Source organism: Heteronotia binoei, chromosome 3, assembly GCF_032191835.1.
Source record: "Heteronotia binoei isolate CCM8104 ecotype False Entrance Well chromosome 3, APGP_CSIRO_Hbin_v1, whole genome shotgun sequence".
Lineage (NCBI taxonomy): Eukaryota > Metazoa > Chordata > Lepidosauria > Squamata > Gekkonidae > Heteronotia > Heteronotia binoei.
This window is the reverse complement of record NC_083225.1, coordinates 40,077,270-40,104,904: the sequence shown is the minus strand read 5'-3', so window position 1 is coordinate 40,104,904 and position 27,635 is coordinate 40,077,270. Positions and strand designations below refer to the sequence as shown.

The 27,635-nt window shown below is 42.6% G+C and overlaps 1 protein-coding gene across 15 annotated transcripts in view; it reads left to right on the top strand.

The window, feature by feature from the left end:
* Positions 1 to 27,635, top strand: part of DOCK9 (dedicator of cytokinesis 9) — a 170,954-nt gene that overhangs the window by 121,410 nt on the left and 21,909 nt on the right. For 8 of the 15 annotated variants that reach the window (XM_060233650.1, XM_060233647.1, XM_060233653.1 and 5 more), the window contains exons 35-40: positions 10,445 to 10,559; positions 11,721 to 11,787; positions 14,350 to 14,397; positions 17,070 to 17,206; positions 24,531 to 24,646; positions 25,459 to 25,596. In XM_060233650.1, coding sequence (XP_060089633.1) covers positions 10,445 to 10,559; positions 11,721 to 11,787; positions 14,350 to 14,397; positions 17,070 to 17,206; positions 24,531 to 24,646; positions 25,459 to 25,596 — 621 coding nt within the window. Of the gene's footprint in view, positions 1 to 10,444; positions 10,560 to 11,720; positions 11,788 to 14,349; positions 14,398 to 16,331; positions 16,461 to 17,069; positions 17,207 to 17,626; positions 17,671 to 24,530; positions 24,647 to 25,458; positions 25,597 to 27,635 lie in introns of those variants that run through there. The other 7 variants (XM_060233659.1, XM_060233654.1, XM_060233658.1 and 4 more) reach the window with 4 other exon arrangements.

Here is a 27,635-nt window from a genome sequence, read left to right as displayed (position 1 = left end):
GCCCGGACAACACCTACCTTGCTGCGTTCCCTTCTCTTCAGCTCGTTTTCTCCTGTTTGGTATCGTATTCACCTTTTCTCTTTATCTCCATTCTACTCTTTTTCGTCCTTATAAATTTTTTTTTAAAGCCCTTATTTCTGCACTTTCTTTTCCCTCCTTTTTTTCCCCTCCCTTCCCCTCCCTTGTCCGGAACGTATGGAAGGGAAAATTACTTTCAAAAAGTGTCGGAGGTGTGGATCTAAAATTCTTACTTCAGACAGACACTCTTGCTGTCTTTTTTGCTTGGGTGAAGCTCATCAGGTCGATACTTCCCACACTGCGCCAACTTCGGTAAACAGGTGTGAAAAAATCAAGCGGCTAGACTTCAAAGTTTCCTGCTCGAAAAATCTCTCCGGGCCATGCCCAGTTCTGATTCGCCACCTCCCCCAACCCAAGTGGGAGATTTGGCTGCGTCAACTGTTCCTTAACCCCTTAAGAAGCATAAGTCCGACAAGAGAGCATCCAAGCACTCTGACACCGGCCATAAGTCTTCAAAGAAGTCTCACCACACCGATACTTTGGTCTCAACTTTGAAGAAACCTCGCGATCTGACAAGGTCGACTCTGACAACTTCTCCGAGGGCAACCACTTTGACTACTTTGTCATCAGCTATGACATCGGTTTCTACCCACTCGGCTCCGATCCAACCAATAGTTCCACCAGAGTTTTCGGCGCCTTCCAACGTCATTTCCAACATGCCTCATCTCACACCTCACTCTCCAGCTCCAGTCGAGGTCATTCCTGTTCGATCTCCTTCGCCCTTGGTCCATAGTGTGATGCCGTTTGACATCCTCGAACCCGACCTGCGTTCAGATCCTCTGACTTCCCATCAGGAGCATCATCGGTCTCTGCTTCAGGCAGGATCTTTCCGCGACTTTGGAGTTTCCCCTCTATACTGAGAGTCTTTGACACAGGTTTCTACCCAACATGTCCGCTCTCGCTCACCGGTTCGACGTCGTGATCTCCGATCATGCTCTCTAGTCTACCATGAATCCTGGGATCACTACCACAGGCGATATGAATACTCCTCACTCTCCAGATCACCTTCTCCTAGACACCGTCGCGTTTACCATCGCTACTCTCATTCTCCCTCAGAGGAAGTTTCCGACACTCTCGGTACTGTGATTTGGAGGTCGCATCCCACAGAGATCATGAAGTATCAACACCTCGAATCCATGACTTCGAATCGCCTTGGTACTGTGAGCCTTCTTGAACCTGAGAACTAGATTATCGCTCCTCCTGAGACCGTGAACCTCTTCAGTACCGGGAGTCTTATATGCCTTGAACCCATGCCACAGCCTGCGCCACTATATCTTCGGCACTGACGACTACTTCGACTGCCTTGCTGGCACAGGACCCTGCATCCACATCTGCACCTGCCAAGCCTGTATCTTCTCCACCAGAACCTGAGGAATCCAAGTCCAACAGGGACATTTCTGGCTCCTCTGACTCCGAGGATCCTCCTCTATCTCCTGGCTCTGATTCTGCACATCCAACCCATCTCTCCCCATCTGACGGTTCCAAGGCTTACCTCAATCTGATCACCACCATGGCTGAGGCCTTGAATGTCACTCTTCCTTCGGACTCACCCAAGGTTTCTGATGTGGTCCACGATTTGGTTCAGGCTGATTTCCCACCAGGGTCTCTCCTGCCTATGCTGCCAGTGCACTTGGAGGGGCTTCGTGAGGCCTGGGACAAACCTGCTTCCATTCCACCCACCTCAAAGCACTTCGAGGCATATAAGACTCACGGTACTTGCTTCAGAGTCCAAATTTTTGGCTTCACACCCTGCTCCAAATTCTATCATAGTGCACTCTGCGACCAAAACAAAACCCTCAAGACACCCTACACCTCCCGATCTTGAGGGCCGAAAATTGGACACCCTGGCTCGCAAAATCTGCAATCTTGCCTCTACCAATTCTAAAGTTAACAACTACCTGGCTTATTTCTCTGCCTACACATTCAGTCTCGCCAACCAGTTTACCTCTCTTATTCCTTCTCTCCCCGAAACTTCTCAGAAAGTTGCATCCAACATAGTCTCCGAGCTCTCAAGAGTTTCCAAAAAGCAAATAAATTCCATCAGACATGCTGTTTCTTGCTCGTCTAGGGTTTTTGCTTCTTCTGTGGCACTGTGTCGACATGCTTGGCTCCAATCTACAAATCTGCAACCGGACATCAAACAGAAGATCGACGATCTCCCCTTTGATGGCCTTGGCCTCTTTCATGCCTCCACCGATGAAGTCCTTACGTCAATAGATGACGGCCGCAAGAGGGCAAAGCGCCTCGGGGTCTCTCAGCCAGCCTCGCAATAGTTTAACTGACCCTAAGCCCTGGAGACCATCTTTTCAGAGGCATCAACGCTCTCCTAAACAACCAGACTATTGGAAAAGGAAGACTCCTCAGCAGAAACAACGCTTCCAACAGAGGCCACGCTCTCAGCAGACCAAAAAGTCTGCCCAGCCAGTCAAGCAGTCTCTTTGACTCCCCTCTGTATCCTGCCCAACAGATGATTCCTCGCTACCACACAGGACTCTTCCCTTTCTAGCCAACTTGGAGCTCAATCACCACGGACTCCTGGGTGCTCACCATAATCCGCCCAGGTTACGCCATCGAGTTCGTTTTGCCACCTCACCATCACCATTTCGTGGTCACTCCACCATCCCCTCATCTCAAACAAGAGATTTTGGACTTGCTCCAAAAAGATGCGATAGAACCTGTTCCCCTTCAACATCAAGGGACAGGCTTCTACTCATGATATTTCCTAGTCCCCAAGAGGGATGGGGGTAAGAGACCCATTCTGGATCTCAGGAGGCTAAACAAGCGTATAGTCTACAAGAAATTCAGATTGATCTCTGTCCAATCCATCCTTCCCCTGATCCCGCAGGATTCTTGGATGGCTTCCCTGGATCTCCAGGATACCTATTTCTACATAAACATCAGACCTCGGCACCGCAAATATCTCCGCTTTGCCATGGGACAACACCACTTCCAGTACCGGTCCCTGCCATTAGGACTGTCCACTGCCCTGAGGGTGTTCACGAAATGCATGGCAGTGGTGGCAGCCACTCTGCGTCTTCACAACATTCCTGTGTTCCCGTACATAGACTGGCTACTCATCACTCCCACAGCACATCAGTTGGCGAAGAATCTCAAAACAACTCTCTCCCTTCTTGCTTCATTGGGCCTGTGCGTGAATGCTATCAAAACTCACCTCACCCCAACACAGGATTTGCAGTTCATAGGTGCTCGTCTTTGTACTTCTCCTCACCTCGTCTATCTTCCCAAGGATCGTGCTCATACTATTCTGTCTCTGGCCCAATAATAATAATAATAATATAATAAATTTTATTGATATCCCGCCCTCCCCACCTCGGCAGGCTCAGGGCGGCTAACAACATTTCATAAAAACATACAATAATAGATAAAACCATTTAAATTTAACAATATAAAACATTAAACTTAACAGCATTAAATCCAATATATACAATTAAATAACTTCGTCTGACAGTGTAGATGGTGTTTGACGCTAGTTCTGCCAGTATATACACAGCGGTATAGGTCTTTAAACCGCATTGGCGGATCCTTAATTAGCGGTCTTCTTTAGCAGTCCGAATGTGCAAGTTTAAAGAGGGTGGTCTTGCAGGCCCTGCGGAACTGATCAAGGTTCCAAGAGGTCTTACGTGCTCCAACACAGCCTGCCATCATCATCCAACGTCTCCTGGGCCTCATGGCTGCAACAACCTCTGTTCTTCTCTTCGCAAGACTGCGTATGCGTCCGCTCCAACTTTGGTTTGTTCGTGCCTATCCATCTACACGTACAACCACAGAATACTCTCCTCACTGTACCTCAGGACGTTCAACTCTCCGTTGTCTGGTGGACTGTACCGAACAATCTACTCTGTGGAATGCCTTTTGTCCTTCCCCTTCCTTCCATCATTGTGACTACGGATGCCTCCAAGTGGGGATGGGGAGCCCACTTAGAGGACAAGACTGTCAGGGATCTGTGGACTGAGTCCGAGCGGACCATGCATATAAACTGCCTAGAACTTATTGCTGTTCACAGGGCTCTTCAGTCTTTTCTCCTGTCTGTGGCCGACTGACATGTTCAAATTACGTCCGACAACATGGCTACTGTTTTCTATGTGAACAAACAGGGCCGGGACCAGGTCTCTACATCTGTGCCGCATCGCCTTTGTCCTATGGGAGTGGTGCATCAAGAACAACATCTACCTGACTGCCATCCATCTGCCAGGAATAGAGAATGTGTTGGCTGACTCCCTCAGCAGGATTCGCATAGACGACCATGAATGGTCCCTTAATCCACGGTACCTGTGTCGCATCTTCACATGCTTCGATCGTCCATGGATAGATGTCTTTGCGACAAAGGACAATTCCAAATGTCCTCTCTTCTACTCCAGGAGAGGCAACGATGCTTTCCTTCACACTTGGAGGGGCCCACTTCACTACCTTTTCCCTCCAACTCCTCTAATTACTCAATCCCTACTCAAGATCGTTTGGGACGGTACAGATTGCATCCTGATTGCGCCATGGTGGCCATGGCAACCGTGGCTCATGAGACTCCTTCAGATGTCGAATCAAACCTATCGTCGCCTTCCCTTGGCAGACGACCTCCTCACCCAGAATCACGGCCAAGTATGGCACCACAATCCCCAAATCCTGGGGCTTACAGCATGGAGAATTCGGCCATGATTTTACCACCAGGAGTCGCAGAAGTTATCCTAAATGCCAGAAAACGTTCTACTAGGAGCTCATACCAATGCAAGTGGAGACGTTTCTGCTCTTTTGCGTCTTCTCAATGACTTGATCCAGAATCTGTACCTCTCCCTTCAATGCTAGAATACCTGTCTCTACAGGTTTCGGGTCTCAGTTATTCCTCCCTGAAGGTTCACCTTCCAGCCATCTCACCTTCCATAAGCCTATTGATGGTCAGACTGTTTTCTCCCATAGACTATCCAAATCATTCCTCAGGGGCATGTTGCACCTTCACCCTCCTATCAAACCGATTGGGCCAGTTTGGAGTTTGTCGTTAGTTCTTGCACAGCTTATGAAACCCCCGTTTGAACCCCTGGCTACTGTGGACCTTCGCCTTCTCTCTTGGAAGACTGCCCTGTTGGTTGCTCTCACTTCTGGCCAGCGGGCCAGTGACTTGGTGCTTTCCGCTCTGATTCACCTTACACAGTCTTTCATAGGAACAAGGTGGTCCTGAAAGCGGATCCTGCTTTCTTACCCAAGGTTGTATCGAAATTTCATCTTTCAACTTCTACTTCGTTGCCCACGTTTTTTCCTGATCCTAAAGACTCTGGACAAAGAGCTCTACACACCCTTGGTGTCAGAAGAGCTTTGTCCTTTTACCTCTCTCGTACACAACCTTTCCTTAAGGACCCTGACTTGTTTGTGGCCTACGCAACCCTCAAAGAGGCTGCAAAATTTCTACCCAGAGACTCTCTAAGTGGGTATCCATTGCAATCAGGTTGTGCTACGAAGTTGCTAACCAACCTTTACCTGAGGGTCTTAAGGCTCACTCGACTAGAGCAGTCTCGACCTCCTCGGCCTTCCTGGAGGGCGTTTCCTTAGAGGACGTTTGCTCTGCTGCATCATGGTCCTCACCATCCATGTTCGTCTCCCACTATGCTTTGGACATTCGTGCCAGACGAGACGCCTCCTTCGGCCAAGCGGTCCTCAGGTCCATCTTCCGCTGAAATCACCCCAGGTGAGTGCATGCATACATTGTAGGTATGAAAATGTTTTTTTCTTGCCAGCACCCACCTTCTTTTTTCACTTTCAGCTTGCTAGTCACCCATGTGTGGGACTGCACAGAGACCACGGTGAAGATAAACAGGTTGCTTACCTGTAACTGATGATCTTCGAGTGGTCATCTGTGCAGTCACATATGCCCACCCCGCCTTCCCCTCTGCTGGCTTTTTCTGCCCTGGTTTTTTACCTGTGTAGACTTTCAGTAGCGGCTGGAAGAAACTGAGTGGAAGGGACACCTCCTGCTCGCTCCAGGCATGTGCAGTTGATGCCTGCTCTCCAGGGTGAGCGGGAGAGCGCACCAAAAAATGCTCTAGGCGAGCTATTGGAGACTCCGAGGTATGGATCCGTTGCCTGCGGCAAGACCCATGTGTGTGACTGCACAGATGACCACTCGAAGATCATCAGTTACAGGTAAGCAACCTGTTTTTCTCATTCATGCAAGAAGGTGTGCATTAATATGTAAGGCATTTTGTCCTTCTCACTAGAATCCTCAAGTGATGTCCAGGGGTACAGTTTTAATAAAGAACATGCTGTCAAGGGGAGCTGAGGCTGTTCTGACTTTCCTTGGAGAGCAGGCCCATAACCACGGATGAGGGCATTTGAGGGCAATTCTCCCCGCAGATGAATGCTGACCCTCACAGAAAAATTCATTTTAAAAAAATATTGAAAAAATATATTTGAAAAATGTAAGGTGCATTTGGGGATTCCAGAATGACCCCAGGCACAGTCAAGGTAGCTCCAGTCTTTTCTGGGCCAAAAATAAATAGGTTTTTAAAAATATAAAATAAAATAAAATTGCAAATAGAAAAGAGAGAAAGTTGGAGACTTCCCCCCCCCCGACTCATGTAGACAAGGAAGTCGGTAGAGTCATGAGGGTGGCAGATAGCTTTCTATCCCTTTGAAGCCAAGTCCTCTTCTGCTGGCTGTGGGCAAGGGAGCTGTTCTGTTGGCAGCTTCCAATACTCTTATTGCACCCTTTCCCTCTCCTTCTCCCTCTCCCCCTCCCCTCCCTCTCGGCTCCCCTCCCTCAAAGGATTTCCCAACACCCTGGCACCCAAATTTTTCCATTGAGCAGAATACTCAGAAAATTTTCCCTCACCAGATACTGCATCAGGGATACCAGTAGGAATGTTGTTCTTGGATACAATTTGATTTGTATATAAAAGCAAACTTACCCTGAGGTAAACAAAAGACACAGTGATAAAATGGTTTCTTTTAATGAGGCAAGAATGATATTTATTTGGTATCAATTTAAGACCCAAGGGAATATGACATTGAACATGACTTCTGGTTTCAAATGTTGCCAGGAGAAAAATATGTTAAGCTCTAGACTACTGGAGAAAGCGTTTAGCTCTTTTCACCTGTGCAGTCTGGTTCTGTTTAAAACACACACACAAGCACCTCTGCTTTCTGTGCAACTGAATGGAATGTTGTGTATTCCTATTAGGATTGTTCCCTGTCAGTTACAGAAAAAGGATTTATATTGGGAAAATGCACCTCTCATTTCTTTTTCATGCAGTAAAAGATATTGAGAGATCTTTGATGTTGAGTCAACATTTTCTAATACATAGTAATGATCTGCTAATTAAGTGAGCAAGTACTAATTCCTCCTTAGCACTAATATGCCATACCTTATCTGGTTTTGTCTCTCTTTGTATGTTTGAGGGGAGCAATCTGAGCCCTCTCATTTTAATTTAATTTATACAGATCCCCTTTTAGGGGCAATTATTTTTAAATGGAAATTTTCACCATGGCTATTTGGTAATAGCCAAGTTTCCAAGTGCCTTGGGCTATATTTAACTGGTACTTGGTTACATTTGCCACTACTTGACATATTTTTAGGATTTGTTTTCTTAGAGATTGGTACTTGTACTAGTCACAACATTGTTTAATGTTTTCTTCTTGACCTTAACATGCCTTCATATGGCAGAGAGAGAAACTCTTCAGAAGGCATTCTGCTCATGCATTATGTACTAGTGGAGATGAAGAACACCACTACCTGTCAGCAAAGAAAAAACGTGTCACAGTGGATTTTTCACTATTATCAGTTCCATCGTTGCCAGAGAGAAATTTTAATGCAGCTCTGTCTCTTCCATTACAAGAAGTATTTTTTCCTGTGGTTTGTTTTAATCAAGGCTCTGCCTGTAGTGTGGTGTCAGTTCTGCCATCCCCTTGCAGCCACTTATATTTGTGGAAAAAAATCAAATCACATGGCATAATGATGACATAACAACTAATGTGTAACAAAACAAGTGTCCATATTGGCTAAATCAAAATCAGCTAAATGGCAAAACTGTCACCTCATGCCTTCTTTCTTCATGCTGATGGGCTTTAATTTGCAGTGTGGAGCAACTGACAATAATATGGAGGTTTTCAAACTTTTCTGTTTAGCCTTTTTGAAAATCACGGGCCTGGATTACATGGATTTATTGCTTGATGTGTTTGCTTTTTAATGTATTTTCAGAACAGTGCTTTGCCTTGCTGATTATCTTTTACTATTTCTAGTAGTTTATTGTTTGATTTCAGACATAGTTCCATGTATGGTGGAGAGATGAGAACGAGTTTTCTTGTAGCATCAAACATAAACAAAGTGTACACAGCCTGAATAGGAGAGGCTGAAGGCTTGAGTTGAACTTGACAAACTGCACTGTAGGAATGATAGAATCTATTATTATTATTATTATTGTGGTGGTAGTAGCAGCGGCATTTCATTAAGTTTATGGATTGGCAATTTACATTATTAAAACATTACAGTAAAACATAGTTAAAATACATTTCAGAAACATGTAAACATTTAAGAACAGTTGGCAAGTGGTAATTTTATCCAAATTGCAGATTGCCGACTACTTTGCAGGCAGGGGGGAGAGGGTAGCGAGCTCAAAGCAAAAAAACAGAGTGTCAACTTAGGACAAAACTGTCACTGCCGTCAGTCAAAGGGCTGGCAGAATATCTCTGCCTTTTAGGCCCTGAGGAATTGCATAAGGTCCCACGGGGCCCTGATGGAATTTGGCAGAGAGTTCCACCAGATTTAGGCCAGGACTGAGAAGGGACTGGTCCTCGCTGGACATTTTTAGGACCAGGGACCACTAACAGTTTTCTTTCCTGAAGGCACAGTGCCCTCCCAGGAACATACTGGAGGAGATGGTCCTGTAGATACCATCAGTAGAAAAAAATGGTTGTTGGGAGTATGCAGCCCCCTGCAGAAAGGCTATGGAAATGCTTCAAAAAACTTTAAAATAGCTAGGGTAGCTAATACAGCTTTGTATGATCAGACTCTGTCAAATTGTCTTTATTATTATTATATTTCTATATTATCATATTTCTATGATAATATAGAAATATAATTATTTTATCATATTTCTTTTCCCAAGTAAGAAAACACTGAGTGAGCCTAAATGCATACAGTTTTTGTCCTAGACAGATGCATTCCTTGTGTGCTAGCTCTGTATATTTGAATTTGTACTTCTGTACTTCATTCCAAGCATAGTAGTGGTGTTCTGTAATTCAGTATTGGCTTAAGCAGTGTGATATGTGCTTATACTTTGTGTGAACTTTTTCCCTTGATATCCTGTGTGAGTTCTTGGATTGAAGTGACAAGAGCATGTGCTGCTTTTATGCCCAGTCTATCTTCAAGACATGAGGTGTAAAAGTTTGTTCCTACAGTGTGTGTTCTTTCATACATAGCTTGGACTTTGTTGAGACCAATGGTTCCCAACCTGGTGCTTATGTAGGCACCCTGATGCCCATGAGTGTATTCCTGCCAATTATTTCCTTGTTCCTAAAGAACCAGTCCTGGCTTTTCTTTACTCCTCTGTGCTTTAGAAGAGCCCAGGAGGCATCACATTTGTGTCTGCATGATGTCTTAGAATCACCTAACATTTTGTGGATCGTTTCAACGTTTTGTGGTTCTCACTCCCCCCATGGAGGCCATTTTATTATGGTATCCATTTCCTCTTCTCAGAGTTCCAAAAGTGCCCACAGGTTCTGAAAAGCGGTATCGGGTGTGGGGGGGGGCTGATCTAGACTTCTACCAAGTACTGGAAGAAAGATATACAGAACATCTCTGAACTTGGTGCATTATGGCTATTTACTTTTCAGTGGTATTATCATTTAGCAGATCTTTCCCCTCTCCCCACATGCATACACATTTCTTTAAAAGCAGTGACTGTACTAGATATGGACTTTTTATTAGCAAAAGTGAGGGAGCAGTATATGTCTATGTGTGCTTGTGTCACATTAATATATAAATGCAGTGCATAGTCTTTTAATAATGTTTCAATCAGAAAAGTCTCATTTAAATTATACTGATTGGTCATTATTGTAGCATGAGATTTGAAATGAGCAGCTCCTCACGATTCACTTAAATGGCTGCACATGTTAATTCTAACAGTTGTACTCTTTTCTTGATTCCTCCAGCTGTATTTAATACAGCCAGCAGTTAAGTAACTTCTTTTTGAGAGAAGTAGCTTGGGAAAGCAAATTGGAATAAAATGCAAAAGTTCAGTTCAGCATGTATGATGGTGGTGTTAGCATGTGGGTAATTTACATGTTACAAAGTGGCATTTGGAATCTTATGGGTATAAAATGTCTTAAGAGCCTCTTACACTAATGGTTTTTGTGTTGTTTTCAGAACCAACAGACTTGCACACCAGGAAGTTCTGTAGTTCGCTGTGACAAACTTGATCAGTCTGAAATCAAGAGTCTTTTGATGTGTTTCCTTCATATTTTAAAAAGCATGTCAGATGGTAAGAAAAAAATTACTGTTCCCTTGGTCTGTTCTGAAAACGTCCATATAGAACTTTAATCTTTCAAAGCTCCTAATCAGAAATCACTGTATTATGCCATGTGGAACTTCCTGTATAGCTTGCCATATGAAACCATGTCTTATCTGTCAGATTTATTCCTTGTTATATCCATAAATGTTTTTTGATTGGCTGAAGCTGCAAAATACGTTATACTTGCTACAGAATACTGAAGCGGCAAAATAGGTTATACTCGCTACAGTTGGGGTACTCTGCTTCATTTGCATAGGAGTAATAGCATAATTAAATATGGCTCAACAGTTGATACATAAAGGAGAATAGGTTAAATTCTGTTTCCGTAGCGGTGAAAAAAAATAATAAAATCAATTAAAATTATAAATTCTTTAGAAAGCCTCAGTCAGTTTGGAGTCTTGTCCTGGCAACCATAAACTTTATCATCAAAACTCACAGACTAGAGGGTCAACTTGTTTTGGAAGTTTTATGCTGCGGTTCATTCTCCAGATGTTTTTTTGCCTACAACTCCCATCAGCCCCAGCCATTGGCCATGCTGGCTGGGGCTGATGGGAGTTGTAGGCAAAAAACATCTGGAGAGCTGCTGTTGACTACCCCTGATATAAGGCATTAATACTCTGTGTAATAATATCATAAATTTTATAGCTAGAGCTTCAGTTTGAAAGCCAGTTTCCATTTCAGTAACACACTGCCTATTTCTGGATGGGCCACTGTTGTGACTAGATGGGCCCATTGGCCTGATCCAACATGGCTTCTCTTATGTTATTATAGATGGCTTCAAGAGGGAATGGGATAGACATATGGAGCAGAGGTCCATCAGTGGCTATTAGCCACAGGATATAGATGAAACTCTCTGTCTGAGGCAGTGATGCTCTGTATTCCTGGTGCTGGGGGCGGGGGGCAACAGTGGGAAGGCTTCTAATGTCCTGGCCCCACTAGTGGATCTCCCGATGGCAATTTTTTTTTTTGCCACTGTGTGACAGAATGTTCGCCTGGACAGCCCATTGGCCTGATCCAACATGGCTTCTCATGTTCCTGCCATAGGAATTCTTAGCATTAGAAAGTTAACTGAACAATAGACAGTGATGTTGGTATATTTCATTAATTGTTTAAAAATCTTTTACATTATAGATGCTCTGTTCAGGTATTGGAACAAGGCTTCACCATCAGAACTTACAGATTTTTTCACAATTGCAGAGTGAGTTTCCTTAACTATTCTGTTATATTGTATAGTTCTCAAACTTTTTCAATCAAAATTGCACTCTTGACATAAAGTTTGTCAATAGACAGCCTAGAAGAAGCCACATATGTTCATGGATGGGGGGAGGGGGAGGGAATCCAATTTCTGTGGATTCTTCTTCCAGGTGTAGCCCATCCTTGCCCTATCCCACCACATTCCAGAGGACCACTGGAGAGCACATATGTACAGCAGGAATGTCCCAGTTCCACAGGCAGAACTCCACTTTGGAACTTTATAGAAGGATCCATATAGAATCATAGAGTTGGAAGGGACTTCTAGGGTCATCTAGTCCAACCCCCAGCACAATGCTTGAAACTCACAAACACCTCCCCCTAAATTCATAGGATCTTCATTGCTATTAGATGGCCATCTAGCCTCTGTTTAAAAACCTCTAAGGAAGGAGAGCCCACCACCTCCCAAGAAAGCCTGTTCCACTGAGGAATCGCTCTAACGGTCAGGAAGTTATTCCTAATGTTGAGCTGGAAACTCTTTTGATTTAATTTCAACCCATTGGTTCTGGTCCTACCTTCCGGGGCCACAGAAAACAATTCCACGTCATCCTCTATATCAGGGGTGGCCAACGGTAGCTCTCCAGATGTTTTTTGCCCATGACTCCCATCAGCCCCAGCCATTGGCCATGCTGGCTGGGGCTGATGGGAGTTGTAGGCAAAAAACATCTGGAGAGTGACCATTGGCCACCCCTGCAGCCCTTCAAGTACTTGAAGGTGGTGATCATATCACCTCTCAGCTGCCTCCTCTCCAGACTAAACATCCCCAGCTGCTTCAATCTTTCCTCATAGGAATTGGTCTCCAGACCCCTCACCATCTTCGTCGCCCTCCTCTGGACCCGTTCCAGCTTGTCTATATCCTTGTTAAAATGTGGTGCCCAAAACTGAACACACCACTCCAGATGAGGTCTTACCAGAGCAGAGTAAAGCGATACCATCACATCATGTGATCTGGACACTATACTTCTGTTGATACAGCCCAGAATTGCATTTGCCTTTTTAGCCACCATATCACACTGTTGACTCATGTTCAGCGTATGATCGACTAAGACCCCTAGATCCTTTTCGCACTCGCTAAGGCAAGTCTCCCCCATTCTATAACCATGCATTGGATTTTTCCTACCTAAATGCAGAACTTTACATTTATTCCTGTTAAAATTAATTTTATTGGTTTTAGCCGTTTTCCAGCCTGTTAAGGACTTCCTGTATCCTGTTTCTGTCTTCTTCTGTGTTTGCAGCCTCTCCCAATTTAGTATCATCTGCACATTTAATAAGCATTCCCTCTATTCCTTCATCCAAATCATTGATAAAGATGTTGAACAAAACAGGTCCCAGGACAGATCCTTGAGGCACTCCACTTGTCACTCCTCTCCAAGAGGATGAGGAACCATTCACAAGCACTCTTTGGGTGAGATCCGTCAACCAGTTACAGATCCACCTAACAGTAACAGGATCCAAACCACATTTTACCAACTTGTCAACAAGGATAGTATGTGGAACCTTATCAAAAGCCTTACTGAAATCAAGATAAATGATGTCTACAGCATTCCCCCGATCCAGCAAGGTAGTCACTTTCTCAAAAAAAGAGATCAGGTTAGTCTGACATGACTTGTTCTTGAGAAAACCATGCTGTCTCTTAGTAATCACATCCATTCTTTCTAAATGTTCCAAGGCCAACTGTTTGATGATTTGTTCTAAAACTTTTTCAGGTATAGACATCAAGCTGACGGGTCGGTAGTTACCCGGATCCTCTTTTTTCTCCTTCTTGAGGATGGGGACAACATTCGCCCATCAGCGAATATAGAAACAAAAGTTCTGATAGTGGTGTAATCTGTTATGGAAACTTGTTCTCAACTGCTCCACTCCCAAGTGATATGCTCCTGTTTATCTTTACAAATAAACAGTGTCAATAATGTTTCTCAGAAACTAGTTGTGAATAATCCATCTTGAACCCTGGTTCTGCTGTTGTTTTCTGGAAAACAATCTGTTTGAGGATGTTTATGAAAAACACAATTAACAAGTTTGAAAATTGTCTGTCATGTTGGTAGAATGTTACTAATGCTCATCTTGAATAATGGGGGGAAATAGTGCAGAGCTGAAACTAAACATTTCCTGTTCTGCAGTGTCCATGATCTAACCTTGGTTTGTTATTTCAGTGCTTCAACTAAATGGAGTTTTCTTGCCCCTAAACCAGGATTCTAAACTGAGGATTTAGAATTCTAATTTGTGGGCAAGAAACAAACTCGCAGTATCTTGAAGTGTCTGAATTTGCATGTTGCAACCAATTGCAATTAAACAGAAGAATCCCTAATCTAGTAAACTTCTCCACAAATGATGGTAAGAGTGTGTGTATAAAGTCCAAACTTAAACTCTGGGTCATTCGTATTATGAACAAATTAAATAAAAGTACAGGCCAACAGTTATTGGCATTATGTTATCCCATCATATTTAAGTTTTTACTAAGATAGTGTTTGCTTTTAAACTCCAGTGACTCTTACTGTGTTCTTTGCAGAGTGTGCTTGCATCAGTTTCAGTATATGGGAAAACGATACATCGCCAGGTACTGTGTATAATTTAAATTCCTTGCATAATTGTATTGTTATAATAACATATATAGAGAGTAACTGCAACACTCAATTTGGCAGGTAAGTAACTGAACTTTACAGTGATCCTTTCTGCATGTTACATGTGATGCCTTATTGTATTTCCATTCTGCCTTACCCCCAAATTGCTGCATTGTATAAAGCCTAGCTTTATTCTTTGAATAGATTGTTGAAACTGTGAAGGTAATGGAGAATTTTGCCTGGATGGACTTGTAGCCTATCGACTCTGAGTCTCTCAGAGCTATGCATGATGCCTGCAATTGGACATACTGCCTTCTCCACCCCAAACCCTCTCTGATCACACAAGGCATAAATTGTTCCTATGCCTAAGAAGCCTCTTTAGTACTAATTACACTGGATTTTGTTTCATTTGTCCCTAGTAGTGGTGGCAACTGGCTGAGGCTATTGTAGCCATATAAAGCATACTTACAGCTAGCCTTTTATCTTGTGCCATTTCCCCAAAGTGTTTTAAACATGTGGATGTCTTCTCAATTGAGAAGCAGTAGGAAATGTCACAGGGATCCTATGAAGGGCTTGTAGAATAACTCCAGGTGCCAGTAATCTTTCAATTAGCTGCTGACTTCCTCATTCTTCCAACAAACAAAGGAGCTAAATATATTTAGGATTCCTAGTGAACAGAAATATTACACCACCCCTTGGATGTATGGAAGAGAAGAACACCATATCATATTTTGGTTATTTCTTGTTCAGGAGTTTTGTAAAAGCAGTCCCATCTAATTTTGTTCTGACTTGGTTCTTTACAATGGCCCCTGTTTGAATGAAGACAGAGAATCAGAATGTAGATGGCTTCTTTGTTCTGTGAAATAAGTTGAATGTATATGCTGTATTATTGTGCTACTCACTTTGCAATTCAGTTTTTATTTGCAACACATCCACCAAAATAGCCATAGGGCCCTATTAACTTATCACCATTCATGGCTTTCTAATCTAGTTCTCATAAACAGTGGGGAAATGGTAAACTAGGCTGTATCACTTGGGACAGCATTATAAAGCAAATTCATAGAGATAAAAAGATGGGGGAAGCATTCCATGGTGTGAGACTTCACTTGCAATCTGAAGTGGTGCAGGGCAGATGGAGGTTTGCTATCCAAGCTGTTTGTGTGAAGTTGGCCTCTGTCTCTGGAACTAATGTGGTAATCCTGTTAATGCTGATCTCTCTCTCAAGTGTGTTAAGCTGATCATTGAACTTCTTTATAGTGCAATCCTGAGGACACTTACCTGGGAGTAAGCCCCATTAAATAAAATGGATTTAGTTTTTAAAAGGCCTGTTTAGAATTGCATCCCCAGTGTTCTAAGTGACACAACATTTTATTTTGGCTAAATGCAGATATAGGGTGGGATTCAATCAGCTTTTTCTCTCAGTCTTGGTCAATTCCCCATCACTTTACAGTTGCCATCCCATGTGGATTTTACTTCTGCAGGTCCTCTAGTCCCCAGCATAGGCTAAATCACTTGGACAAGAGAACCTTTTTGTCCCTTTTTTTCACTGGTGGAGAAGCTGGTTAGAGCCAACGTAGTTTCAAAAAGTTGCCAATGATTTCTTTGGAACCTTGGGGAATTTTATATTTTGGATATAATTATACGATATTTTTGTTGTAAATTCAAGAAAATATATTGATAGTTTCAGTTACTTTAATGTACTTTTATTTTTACTAATAAAGTTTCTGTTGTACTGCATGTGGACAATAAACTGAAAACTATGCACGTTTCTGGTTGTTTGGAATTATTGAAGAGGTTTTCAAACAACTTTTTACTTTGAGATGCACCAAAGGAATGTGTTTGCATAAAAGCGCATGCAATCTTTACACACCCTGTGGTTGAGGAAACAAGGATGTGTGTAATTCTGGTATTGGTTTTCATTTCTTGTCAGCTCTGGTGGTGGTACACACTAGGAAAGGTTAGTCTGTACTGATTGCTAACACAGATCACTTTTCTATTTCCTTCATTTGATTGCTGGCAAGTTTAACAAAGTGTATGGCTCTACTCCCTTCCTGCCTCGGTAAGATACAAGTGTTAGTATCTTGCATAATTATACATTAACTGTGTGTGTGCTTTCTAAGAGTGTGTATGTCTCTTATTTTTAAACATCTTTGACATTCTTGTAACATAAGCTTTTTTAGCCTTAACTTATTATTTCTATTCATGTAGCACATTTATAATTCTGAATTAAGTATTTCTAGAGCAGGTTATGTGGTTCAGCTTTCAAGCATTTTAGAGTCTTTTGAACTGACAAGTAACTTGCTTACGGAATGCTGCCTATTTTGTTTTAGGTAATTAAAAATAACAATGGTCAAGTGGCTAGTCCTCTTGGCAGATGTAGTCTTTCAGACTTTGGGCGGCTTCCACCTGTCCATTCTGGTTGGAAAGCAAACTGCATAGGCTGCATTTATTTTGTCGGTGCATTGATGAGGCACAGATAATTGCCTTGGCTGGCTGAATAAATTCAGCAGGATGTGTGCTAAAGTAGATAATAGGCTGCATTATATTTTCATCTTTTCTGCAGTTTTTTTTTTTTTTTTGCTTCAGCTGCTTAACTAACTAACTCCTTCTCTTGCTGCAGTGCAACATGTTTAACTTTTGCTTCTGTCCCATTTCACCCATCTTGCAGGAACCAGGAGGGGTTGGGACCCATAGTTCATGATCGAAAATCTCAGACATTGCCTGTTTCCCGTAACAGAACAGGGATGATGCATGCCAGATTGCAGCAGCTGAGCAGCCTGGATAACTCTCTCACATTTAGCCACAGTAAGTTCCATGACATCATAACAGCTGGAATCTCATCCAGTACCACAACACCAGAGGCAGGTCAAAACCCACACCAGAACATGTCATGGACTTGACTTTACTAGGTCAAGTATCTAAAGGAACTCAGCTCATTACTGAGTAACAATACCAAGTGATGACACAATGTGGAACTTGGTTAACTAACAGCACTTTTAACAATCAGAATTTTGTTAAAAATCAGTTCATCCTTAATTCGAAACTCTTTTATTAGCTGTTCCTTTTCTAGTATTTTTAAAAATGTGCTTGGTTGATCAGGTGACCACATTTTGACATCAGATTTAAAGGAAAATATCCTGGAATTGTTCTGAAGTACAAGTCCATGGTTTAGGTTGGTTCTGAAATGAGCACCCAGTAATAAAGTGACTTTTTCTGTGTTTTCAGTGTGAGAAAAATATCAAGTTTGCTTGGAATTACTGTAGACAATGGTAAGACATACATAAACAGATTGAAGTCAGAATCTGTTAAAATGCTTGAAACAAAATCTGGTTTTAAATTCTATGCAGAATTTTGTGAAGCTTCAAAGATCAGAAACACACAGTTTATTGAAACTAATGGTGTATTCACTGCTTAGTACCTGTATGCTAGCCAGATTACGATGGATACAGAAATTCAGCCACACTTCTGCAACTCCATGTGGTGATAATCTCCTTAGCACTCAGAGGATAATACAGACAGCTGACTTAAATGATTTCTTGGTATATGCTTGCATTATCTTCTCTGTATCTAACTACATGATACAGATTGGACAAATATAAACTCAGTTGCTTCCAAATGACACAGTTCTAGTTCAGCTACTGCACAGGTAAGAACCAAATAGACTGGATATTACATTGCATTTGAAACAAATCTCTGCTTAATTTCATTGCTAGATTTTAAACTTTTTTCTTTGTGGTTTTGCATTTGGTGGCCTACACATTCTTTAATCTTCGTGGTCTCTGTGTAGGTCACACATTGGGTACTGCGCCTGCACTGTACTCCTCACCAGGAAAATTCTAGAGCTAGGATTTTTGGTGAGCTCTTTCTCTTAGCTCTGGTGAGCAGGCACTGACTGCACATGCCTGGAGCTGAGGAACACTCTGCCCCCACCTCAGTTCCTTCCATACCGCTGGACAGAATTTCTCCTCTTTCCTCACTGTTCCTTTGACAATCTCAGATAAGACCCTTTTGGGCTCCTTTTTTTCCTTTCCTCTTTGGGTTTTATTTTCTTTTTTGACTGTGTTCCCTGAAAACAAAACAAAAAAGTTCTTTTTTGTTTTTTTTCTCCTCTGTCCCTTCCCCCCCCCCTTCCCTTCCGTTCCCTTGTAAATTATACAAATAAAAAAATTATTATTATTATGTTCTTGAGGTGCTTTATCTCACATAGAAGGAGGCCGTTTTTAAAGTTCTGCACAATCTGCAGTGCTAAAATCCCCCAAACAGATGGTCACAGTCACCATCTTTTTTATCTCAGGGAAAATCATTGGATGGACTCTTATTTATTTTTATTTTATTTATTTTGTGGGCTTCTATTCTGCCTTCTCCCGTAACCAGGCTCAAGGTGGATCACAACATATAATAGTAACAGTACAAAGCTATAAAACAGAGTTAAAATACCACATTAAAATAAAACAATAACCAATAAATAAAATGCACCATTGGCGAAAGAGGCACAGCATTTCAAATAGCCAGTTATACGCCCACATTTAAGTGATGGTGATAGTGCTGCGATAAGGTACAATGTCACCACAAGGCACGATGTACCCACAAGGGAGGCCAAATGATGGAATAATAGGACGCCCGCTGCCTCAACCATAAGCCCAGCGGAACAGCTCTGTCTTCCAGGCCCTACCCTACAATGCTCGCATTGTGTTAATTTTGGCTGTCAGGCAAGAAAAAAATTGCAGTGCCCATTTAAAACCCCATTTACTGAAAACTTTCTTGAAACCACAGATTGCACAGGTGTTGGGAGTGCAGTCTATCCCACCCCTTCATCCAAGACTGAGAGGGGAATCAGTACCATCAACCTCGACTTTGAGGTTGGGTCTGCAAAACTGCACCGACCCCATGATGCTAAGAAGCACCATTCATCCTCTTAAGTCTACTCTGCCTCGCCATAAGAAGCCAAAGAGCTTCTGGAGTCTCTGCCCCCACTAAGACTGTACAGCCTTTAAAGGTGGTGGGTTTATCCATGGTGAGCCTGACTGTCCATCTGACACAAACTCATGACTCCCGTTGCTGCTGAGCCTCCGATCCTCCAACCTGAGGCTCTGACTGACACTCAATCTCATCTTGAGACTGTGGATACTATGATTCCCAGTGAACCTCCATCACAGCTTTTAGAATCCAATGCTGCCACAAACCAACCGACTCCAAAGTCCCCAGTTCACTCTCGTCATTCAGCTTCAAGACAGGCTTCTTCAGTTGTATCCATTCACTCCACTAGTACTGTCTCTTTGGGTGACCAGACCTCTGAATTTTCCCTGGCTGTGGAGTTGGGGGGCCCACTACGACAGTTTCCATGGCCATCCTGTCAGTGCTCCCTAAACATAACATAACATAAACAAGCTGAAACTGTTGGCAATCTTATCATGTCCTGTGTCATTTGCTCCCAACATACAGGGGAAACAAATACATCGGGCAATGTTGCCGCAGGGGAAACTACTACATCTGGCAATGTTGCCACAGTATTTCATTTCAACAAACAAGGACACAACCTCCCCCTTTCTTTGTCCCCTAGCTGTCCAGATCTGAAACTGGTGCATTCCAAGAAATATTCAACTGAAAGCAATTCATGTGCCAGAGGTTCAAAACACCTGTGCCGGCTGTCTCAGCAGAGAAAGCTTGCTGGAACACGTGGGAACTCAACACCACTTATTTAATTCCAGTATTTTGAGAATGAGGTACTCCGACCATCAATGCCTTTGCAACAAATCTGAATGCCAAATGCACTCAATTTTATAGCCAAGCGGGTGCCTCCAAGCGGTCTCTTGGGGATGCCTTTCTGAATCATTGGATGGGCCACATGTATTACTTGTTTCCTCCATTTTTTCTGCCCTGTGGGTGCCACAAAAGATCCAGATGGATAAAACCTCCTGTATTCTGATTGCTCCATGGTAGCCACGTCAACCATGGTTCCAGACCTTGCTTATCACAGCAGAGGGACATATCATGAGTTGTCAGATGCCTCCGACCTTCTGTCTCTAAAGGGCTGTACACCACAACCCGAGCTTCTACAAGCTGTCAGCATGGAGAATCCTCTGCTAGTGTTCTCTCCAGAGGTGATTAACATCCTACTGAATTCTAAGAAACCTTCCACTCGCCAGTCCTATGCCCTAAAGTGGAAGTGCTTATGCTTCCTCTCATGGTATGATGCCTCTTCCAGTTGCTCTTTCTTATGTTGCAGGACTCCATCAAGGGGGTCTCAATTTTTCATCAGTCAAGGTCCATTTGTCTGCAATATTGGCTTTCCATGAACACATTGAATCCTTGACATTTTCTCATCCCATCATGGAAACTTTTTAAAAGGGACTCATGAACTTGTGCCCTCCATGACCAAACTTCATCACTGAAAATGTCAAGACAGTGTGCGTTTGCAATAAAAAAGGCCAACGCCATGCTGGGAATTATTAGGAAGGGAATTGAAAACAAATCAGCCAGTATCATAATGCCTCTGTATAAATCGATGGTGCGGTCTCATTTGGAGTACTGTGTGCAGTTCTGGTCGCCGCACCTCAAAAAGGATATTATAGCATTGGAGAAAGTTCAGAAAAGGGCAACTAAAATGATTAAAGGGCTGGAACACCTTCCCTATGAAGAAAGGTTGAAACGCTTAGGGCTCTTTAGCTTGGAGAAACGTCGACTGAGGGGTGACATGATAGAAGTTTACAAGATAATGCATGGGATGGAGAAAGTAGAGAAAGAAGTACTTTTCTCCCTTTCTCACAATACAAGAACTCGTGGGCATTCGATGAAATTGCTGAGCAGACAGTTTAAAACGGATAAAAGGAAGTACTTTTTCACCCAAAGGGTGATTAACATGTGGAATTCACTGCCACAGGAGGTGGTGGCGTCCACAAGCATAGCCACCTTCAAGAAGGGGTTAGATAAAAATATGGAGCAGAGGTCCATCAGTGGCTATTAGCCACAGTGTGTGTGTGTGTGTGTGTGTGTGTGTATATATATATATATATATATATATATATATATATATATATATATATATATATATTTGGCCGCTGTGTGACACAGAATGTTGGACTGGATGGGCCATTGGCCTGATCTAACATGGCTTCTCTTATGTTCTTATGTTCTTAAACTTTGTACCGGCTTGGAGTTTGTCTTTGGTTCTAGCACAACACGTGACAAAACCATTTGAACTACTGGCAACTTGTTCCCTGAATCTTCTAACTTGGAAAACTGTGTTGCTTGTTGCACTAACTGCCCGTAGGATGAGTGAACTGTGTGCCCTCCAGGTTGACCCCCTCATACACTGTTTTCTACCCTGAGAAGGTGATATTGTGGCATGACCCTTCTTTTCTACCTAAGGTTGTTTCTTCTTTTCATGTTCCTCAATCTGTGGTGTTACATGTCTTATTCCCTCACCCAATGGGATGAGGGTCAACGAACCTTACATGCCTTGGATGTTAGAAGGGCTCTTGCTGTCTACACTGATCATACCAAAGACTATAGACAGGACACACACCTGTTTATCTCTTACTCTGGTATTACTAAGTGTAAAGCCATTTTCCCATAAAGGTTATCAAAATTGATTTCTTTGGCTATTGCTTTGTGTTACGAGTTATCGGGTAAGCCTCTGCCATCCTTACCCAAAGCTCATTCAACAAGGGCTTTGTCCACATGTTCTTTTGGGCTAGAGTATCCCTACAGGATACTTGTGCAGCTGCCACAAGATCCACACCATCCACTTTTGCTGCCCATTATGCTCTGGACATTAAAGGTCATAAGGATGCATCTTTTGGCCCAACTATCCTAAAATCCATATTTCATTATTGAATTGTTCATATTGTTTTATTTTTGAAAACAAAACAAAGAATAGAATTGTTACTGTCATTTCTAACTGTACACAGCTTCACTTGCAAACATACTGTCTATGTCTTGCTTATTTTCTGAATATAATCATACTGGTTCACCAGTTAGCTGTCTGTTGTCTCTTTTTTGGGTGATCACTGACAGTACCCTGCACCCGTGATTCAACAGCTCACTAGTCACCCAGAGTGTGGCCTGCACAGAGACCACAAAGAAGATAGACAAGTTGTTTACCTATAACTTACGATCTTTGAGTAGTCATCTGTGCAGTCGCACCCACCCACCCATCCTTCCCCACTGCTGGAACTCTCCCTTTTCACTTAACTTCTGGAGTTTTCTAGTAGTATAAGGAAGGTGGGGGCAGGGTTTCCCTCAGCTCCAGGCGTGTGCAGCCAGTGGCTGCTCCCCAGAGCTGAGAGAAAGCTTGCCAAAAATCCTGGCTCTAGAATTTTCCCGGTGAGGAGTACAGTGTAGGTGCAGTACCCAGTTTGTGACTGCACAGATGACCACTCGAAGATCATAAATAACAGGTAAGCAACCTGTTTATCTTCTTTGTGGTCTCTGTGCAACAAAGAGCAGAAAAAGGGTGAAGTTGAAGGAGTTGAGGAAATGTGTATGCTTCTGAATTACCTTCAGCTTGGAAGCAAGGCAATTAAGAAGTCTGCCATGAAAGCACTTTCAGAAAAGCAGGGCATAGATACAGCAATTGGAAAGCAAACTGAGAGCTGAATGGGCAAAAAGCAGTGCCAAATGAAAAAGAAAACCTGATGGACATGCCAGGTGAAAGTGGGAGGAAATGCAGAATGAAATTTAAAATGCAGTGGAGATGCGTGGAAAAATCGAGGGAAATGACTGCTGCAGAAAGGGCCTCAGCCTTGAAAAGACCAGTTTAAGGATTTTGCAAGAGCAAATTCTGTTAAGGAATTGTGTGGAGAAAATAACTACTTTTCATATTACTTTTATAAGATATTTAAATTGTTCCAATTTTTCTTTTGAAGTGAAGATGAGGGGTTTTTTTTTTTGCATGTTTCTAATATGGAAGTATATGCTGTGCAGTTTGAGGTTTTTTGGGGTTTTTTTTTTTTTACGTTAGCTGCTTTTAACTATGTAGAAGATAACTGTCCATGTAGGGAGATGTAAGAGACAGAAGAAGCTTGGAAATTAGCATGGATATAGCCTGACTGTTTCTTATTGCTATGCTTATACAAGAGGACTGCAAGCACAATTACTTGCATCTGCTCTTTAAAAAAAAAAACCCTCAAAAGCTGGGTGCTTTGATCATACAAAAAGCATTATCTTGATATCCATTTGGTGAATCATTAGGCTCTTAGCAGTGAGGAGTGTCTTCCAAGGGAAGCAATTCCCTATCTCTTTGCTGACACATATTAGTGTGCCGCAAGAGATCAGCTACTGGTGTGTCATGAGAAATTAATGTAAAGGCTCATGTGAATCTAAAGTCTCCTTCCAAGAAGCAGCTACCCTCCCAGTCTTTGTATGACTCACTGCTGTGGTGTCTATATTGTATATGCATGGAGCATACACTCAGTTCTCTTTTTAACAGTATTACCTGCCTACAGATGAGGCACACACTTGCTGTATCTCTACACAGTAACCTGCTCTAGGCTTGCCTCCTGGCAATTACCAGGCACACCCCAGAAAAATGTGCTTGGCTCAGAAGCACAGGCAATGGGAGGCAAATACCCTTAACACTAAAAAATGAAATGCTTATATGGTTACTGGAAGTGAACTATGCATCTGCTTTTGTTTGTTCCTGTGCTATCAGAAGCCTGGGAAGCACTGTCCTGGAGCAAATTAAATGTGCACCTTAACTTTTAAACACATTTGTGACTACTGTATTTGTAGCATAACCTTATGTTTTTTCAGACCACTTATTTTGGATACAACATCATGATTGCTGTTAACATACTTTGTACATTGATACGACTTTTTCCAACTGTACAGTGTTACTTTTAGTTTAAAACTGCCTAGAAAATAAAGTAGCTGTTTACATAATCAGAGTTGCCCAGTGTGCATATTATACACGTGTTAAGTTCCATTAGAGGAGCTTCCACAATATTTTATCAACTATGGTCTTTTAAATTGTCTTTTCTGTCTGTAACAGTAGCATTTCAATTGGATCTGAACTGCACAAAAAATTCTGCTCTACAACCATTTGACCAGAGTTCCTGTAGCAAAAGTTTGAAACTTGAACTTTTGTAAACGTTTGATACAAAGTAATGGCTGCTACAAATTTTCACAGGTTATGGCCATTCAGAAGCAGATGTCCTTCATCAGTCTTTACTTGAAGCCAACATTGCCACTGAAGTTTGCCTTACAATTCTGGACACTTTATCTTTATTCACAACAGCATTTAAGGTATTTTTCTAACTGTGCATAGGCAGATATGCATAAATCTGTGTACACACAACAGACTTTGTCATCTCTTCCAAATTACAGATCCCTGATAGGAATACCAACCTCCAGGTGGAACCTAGGGATATCCTGGAGTTATAGGTTATCTCCAGACTACTTAGATCAGTTCTGCTGGAGAAAATGGATGCTATAGAGAGGTGCACTTTATGGCATTCTACGCCACTGAGGTCCCTGTCCTCCCCAGGCGCCTTCCTCAAATCTCCAGTTTCCCAACTTGGATCTGGTAACCCTATACCCTCCTCCCCAGCCAGTGGCTGGGGGGTGGGATTTGGCAACCCTGGCTGTACATGAGATTATAACCTCTCCTGTCCGCTCCCCCTACAGATTATCAGTCAAAAATCTGCACTCAACGTAATTTAGATAAGTGCAAACATAATTCTTGGCAATTTCACCTCTGAGTAACAGCAGTCCTCTCCCATGCTTTGTTTAGCTTCTGAATTTGAAGTGTGTTGCTGTATAGCATACAGAGGTTGCTTTTGAGAAGCTCTGGCATATAGAATCATCAGGCAGTTGTTTGGATCTGGGCAACAGCCAACTGACAACAGAATACATTATGTGCATTTTTATGAAATGCAACAAGTAAAAATCATTTTTGAAATTCTCCACTATAAAGGTTCTGCCAGCTCACAGTCTGGTGATGATATTCCCAGATAGCCTCCATTGCAGTACTCCAGGAGCAGATCTTTGATATAGGCAGGGTCTTTGAGGCTTGATGTCATTGATATGATATTGTCAATTTGTCTCTTAAATTTAAGAATCAGTTACTTGCGGATCATGGGCATAATCCTCTGATGAAAAAGGTATTTGATGTCTACCTTTGCTTTCTGAAAAAAAACCAGTCAGAAACAGCATTAAAAAATGTCTTCAGTGCTTTAAGATCACTGATTTTTAAGGTAAGTAGTGGTCTGGCAACTCAATTTCCTTCATTATCAGTTATCATTATTTTAATTGCTGCCTTAATGCCTTTGTACATATTTCAACTCTGCTTTTAATTCATTTTAATGATGTGTGTTTGGATTGATTTTAATGGTTTCAAAATGTGATTTTGCATGTTTTTAAACTGCTAGCTATCTTGGTGGACCTTGTAAAGGGCAGAAAGAGCCACTGGTTTTCGTTGGCTCATCCAAAAGGAGCGGTGTGCAATTATTAGCAAGAGCAGGCTAGAGCTTGAGAATGAGAGTAGGGCAGTGAAAAGGGAGGGTACAGGTCCTTAGAGATCAAAATGAAATACAGGTCCCATATGCTGATGCTAGAAGCCTCTGAGCCAAGATGGGGAGAGCTGAAGGTCTTGGTGCTAAACTTATGGTTTAGATATAGTGGGCATTCCAGAAACATAGTGAAATTGGGGGAGTCAATTGGACTCTGCTTTCCCAGGTATAAACTCTGTAGGCAGGAGTGACATGTTGGGGAGATGGTGGTCTATAAGTCAAAGAGGGCATAGAGCAGGGGTCCCCAAGATGGTGCCCACATGTGCCAGGGTGCCTGCCAACACTTCTCCTGGTGCCTGCCAAGTGTTTTGTGAAAGTGAGCAGGGCCAGGTGGAACTTTTGCCCAGCAAGGATTCTTATTGGCCACTAGAAATCTGGCTGGCTGTGCAGATTTTTTGAAAACACTGTTTCAGCAGCATCTGCTACCACAGCACAAGGATCTTCAGTATGAGACTGAAGGTAAACTGCAGCAGCCATTTTGGCTTCATCTCCTACAACCAAGCCCACCACAGTGTGTGAGAATTCCAAAGGCACCCACAGCCTGAAAAAGGTTGGGGACCCCGGCATAGAGTCAAGCTACGAGGCAAGAGGTGTTCAAAGGTGGTTTACAATTTCCTACCTGTGCATACATTAACCCTGGGCTTTGATAATTTTCCGTCCAATTACTGATCAAGGTTGACCTTACATTGCTTCTAAGATCTGATAAGATCAGGCTTCTCTGAACTATCTAGAGAGTAATTACATTGTGGAATTCACTGTCAGTGGACATGGTGATGGCCATGAGTACAGATGCCTTTAAGAGGTGGTTAGACAGGTCCCTGAAGAATAGGTCAATCAGTGATTACTAGCTACATTAAATAAAGGGAACCTTACAGTACGGAGACAGCAGACTTCTGAATAACCATGCTAAGAGTCAGCATCTGGGAAAGGCCTTGGCCTCCCTGTGCTGTTGATGAGCTGTTCAGGGTAATTGGTTGGCCACTGGGAAAAACAGGATGCTGGACTAGGTGGAAAACTGGTCTGCTCTACCAGGCTTCTTAGGTCCTCAGAGAACTACATCCTATCATCAAACAGTATTGACCTTGATAGACCTGAGCTCTGATTCAGTATAAGAGAACTTCATGTGTTCTTGTGGTATCTTAGAATGTGAAGAGTTTACTGAGTTACATCTAACAGGGCTTTTCCATTAACTACAACTGCTTTTATGAGTTGGATGAGGGTTCTGAAGCTAGTCCCATTTTCAGGAATCACACAGCATAAAATGTTAATGTCTGAAAGTTCCTGTACCCAAGTAACTTTAACCCTAAACATAGAAGCTGAATTCTTGATAAACTGCTGACTTGGTACACTGACCTGCAGTCTGACAAGTGTGGTGCATTGAAGCAAGCTTTCATAACTCATTGCTGAATGGGTCCTGCTACAGAGTTGGTCGTTGTGTGCACAAATTCCTCAGCTGCATTAGCCTACATTCAGCAGGGGCACAAGTAGTTTCCCAGAGCTATATCAGAATGCAAGGTGTTGTGTCAAATGGTTGAACACTATCAGATTGAATCTGTGTGCACGAACTGGAGATGCATTACAGAATCCCCTGCCTAGCCTTATCCTCTAAAGCTAGAGGAGAAGTTGCCACTTGACAGAGTTCAGATTTGTGTCTATTTTAAGAGTCCCAAGTAATTTTGCATGTTTTTGTTTTGTTTGAGAGAATAGTTTTTCCAGTTGCCTGT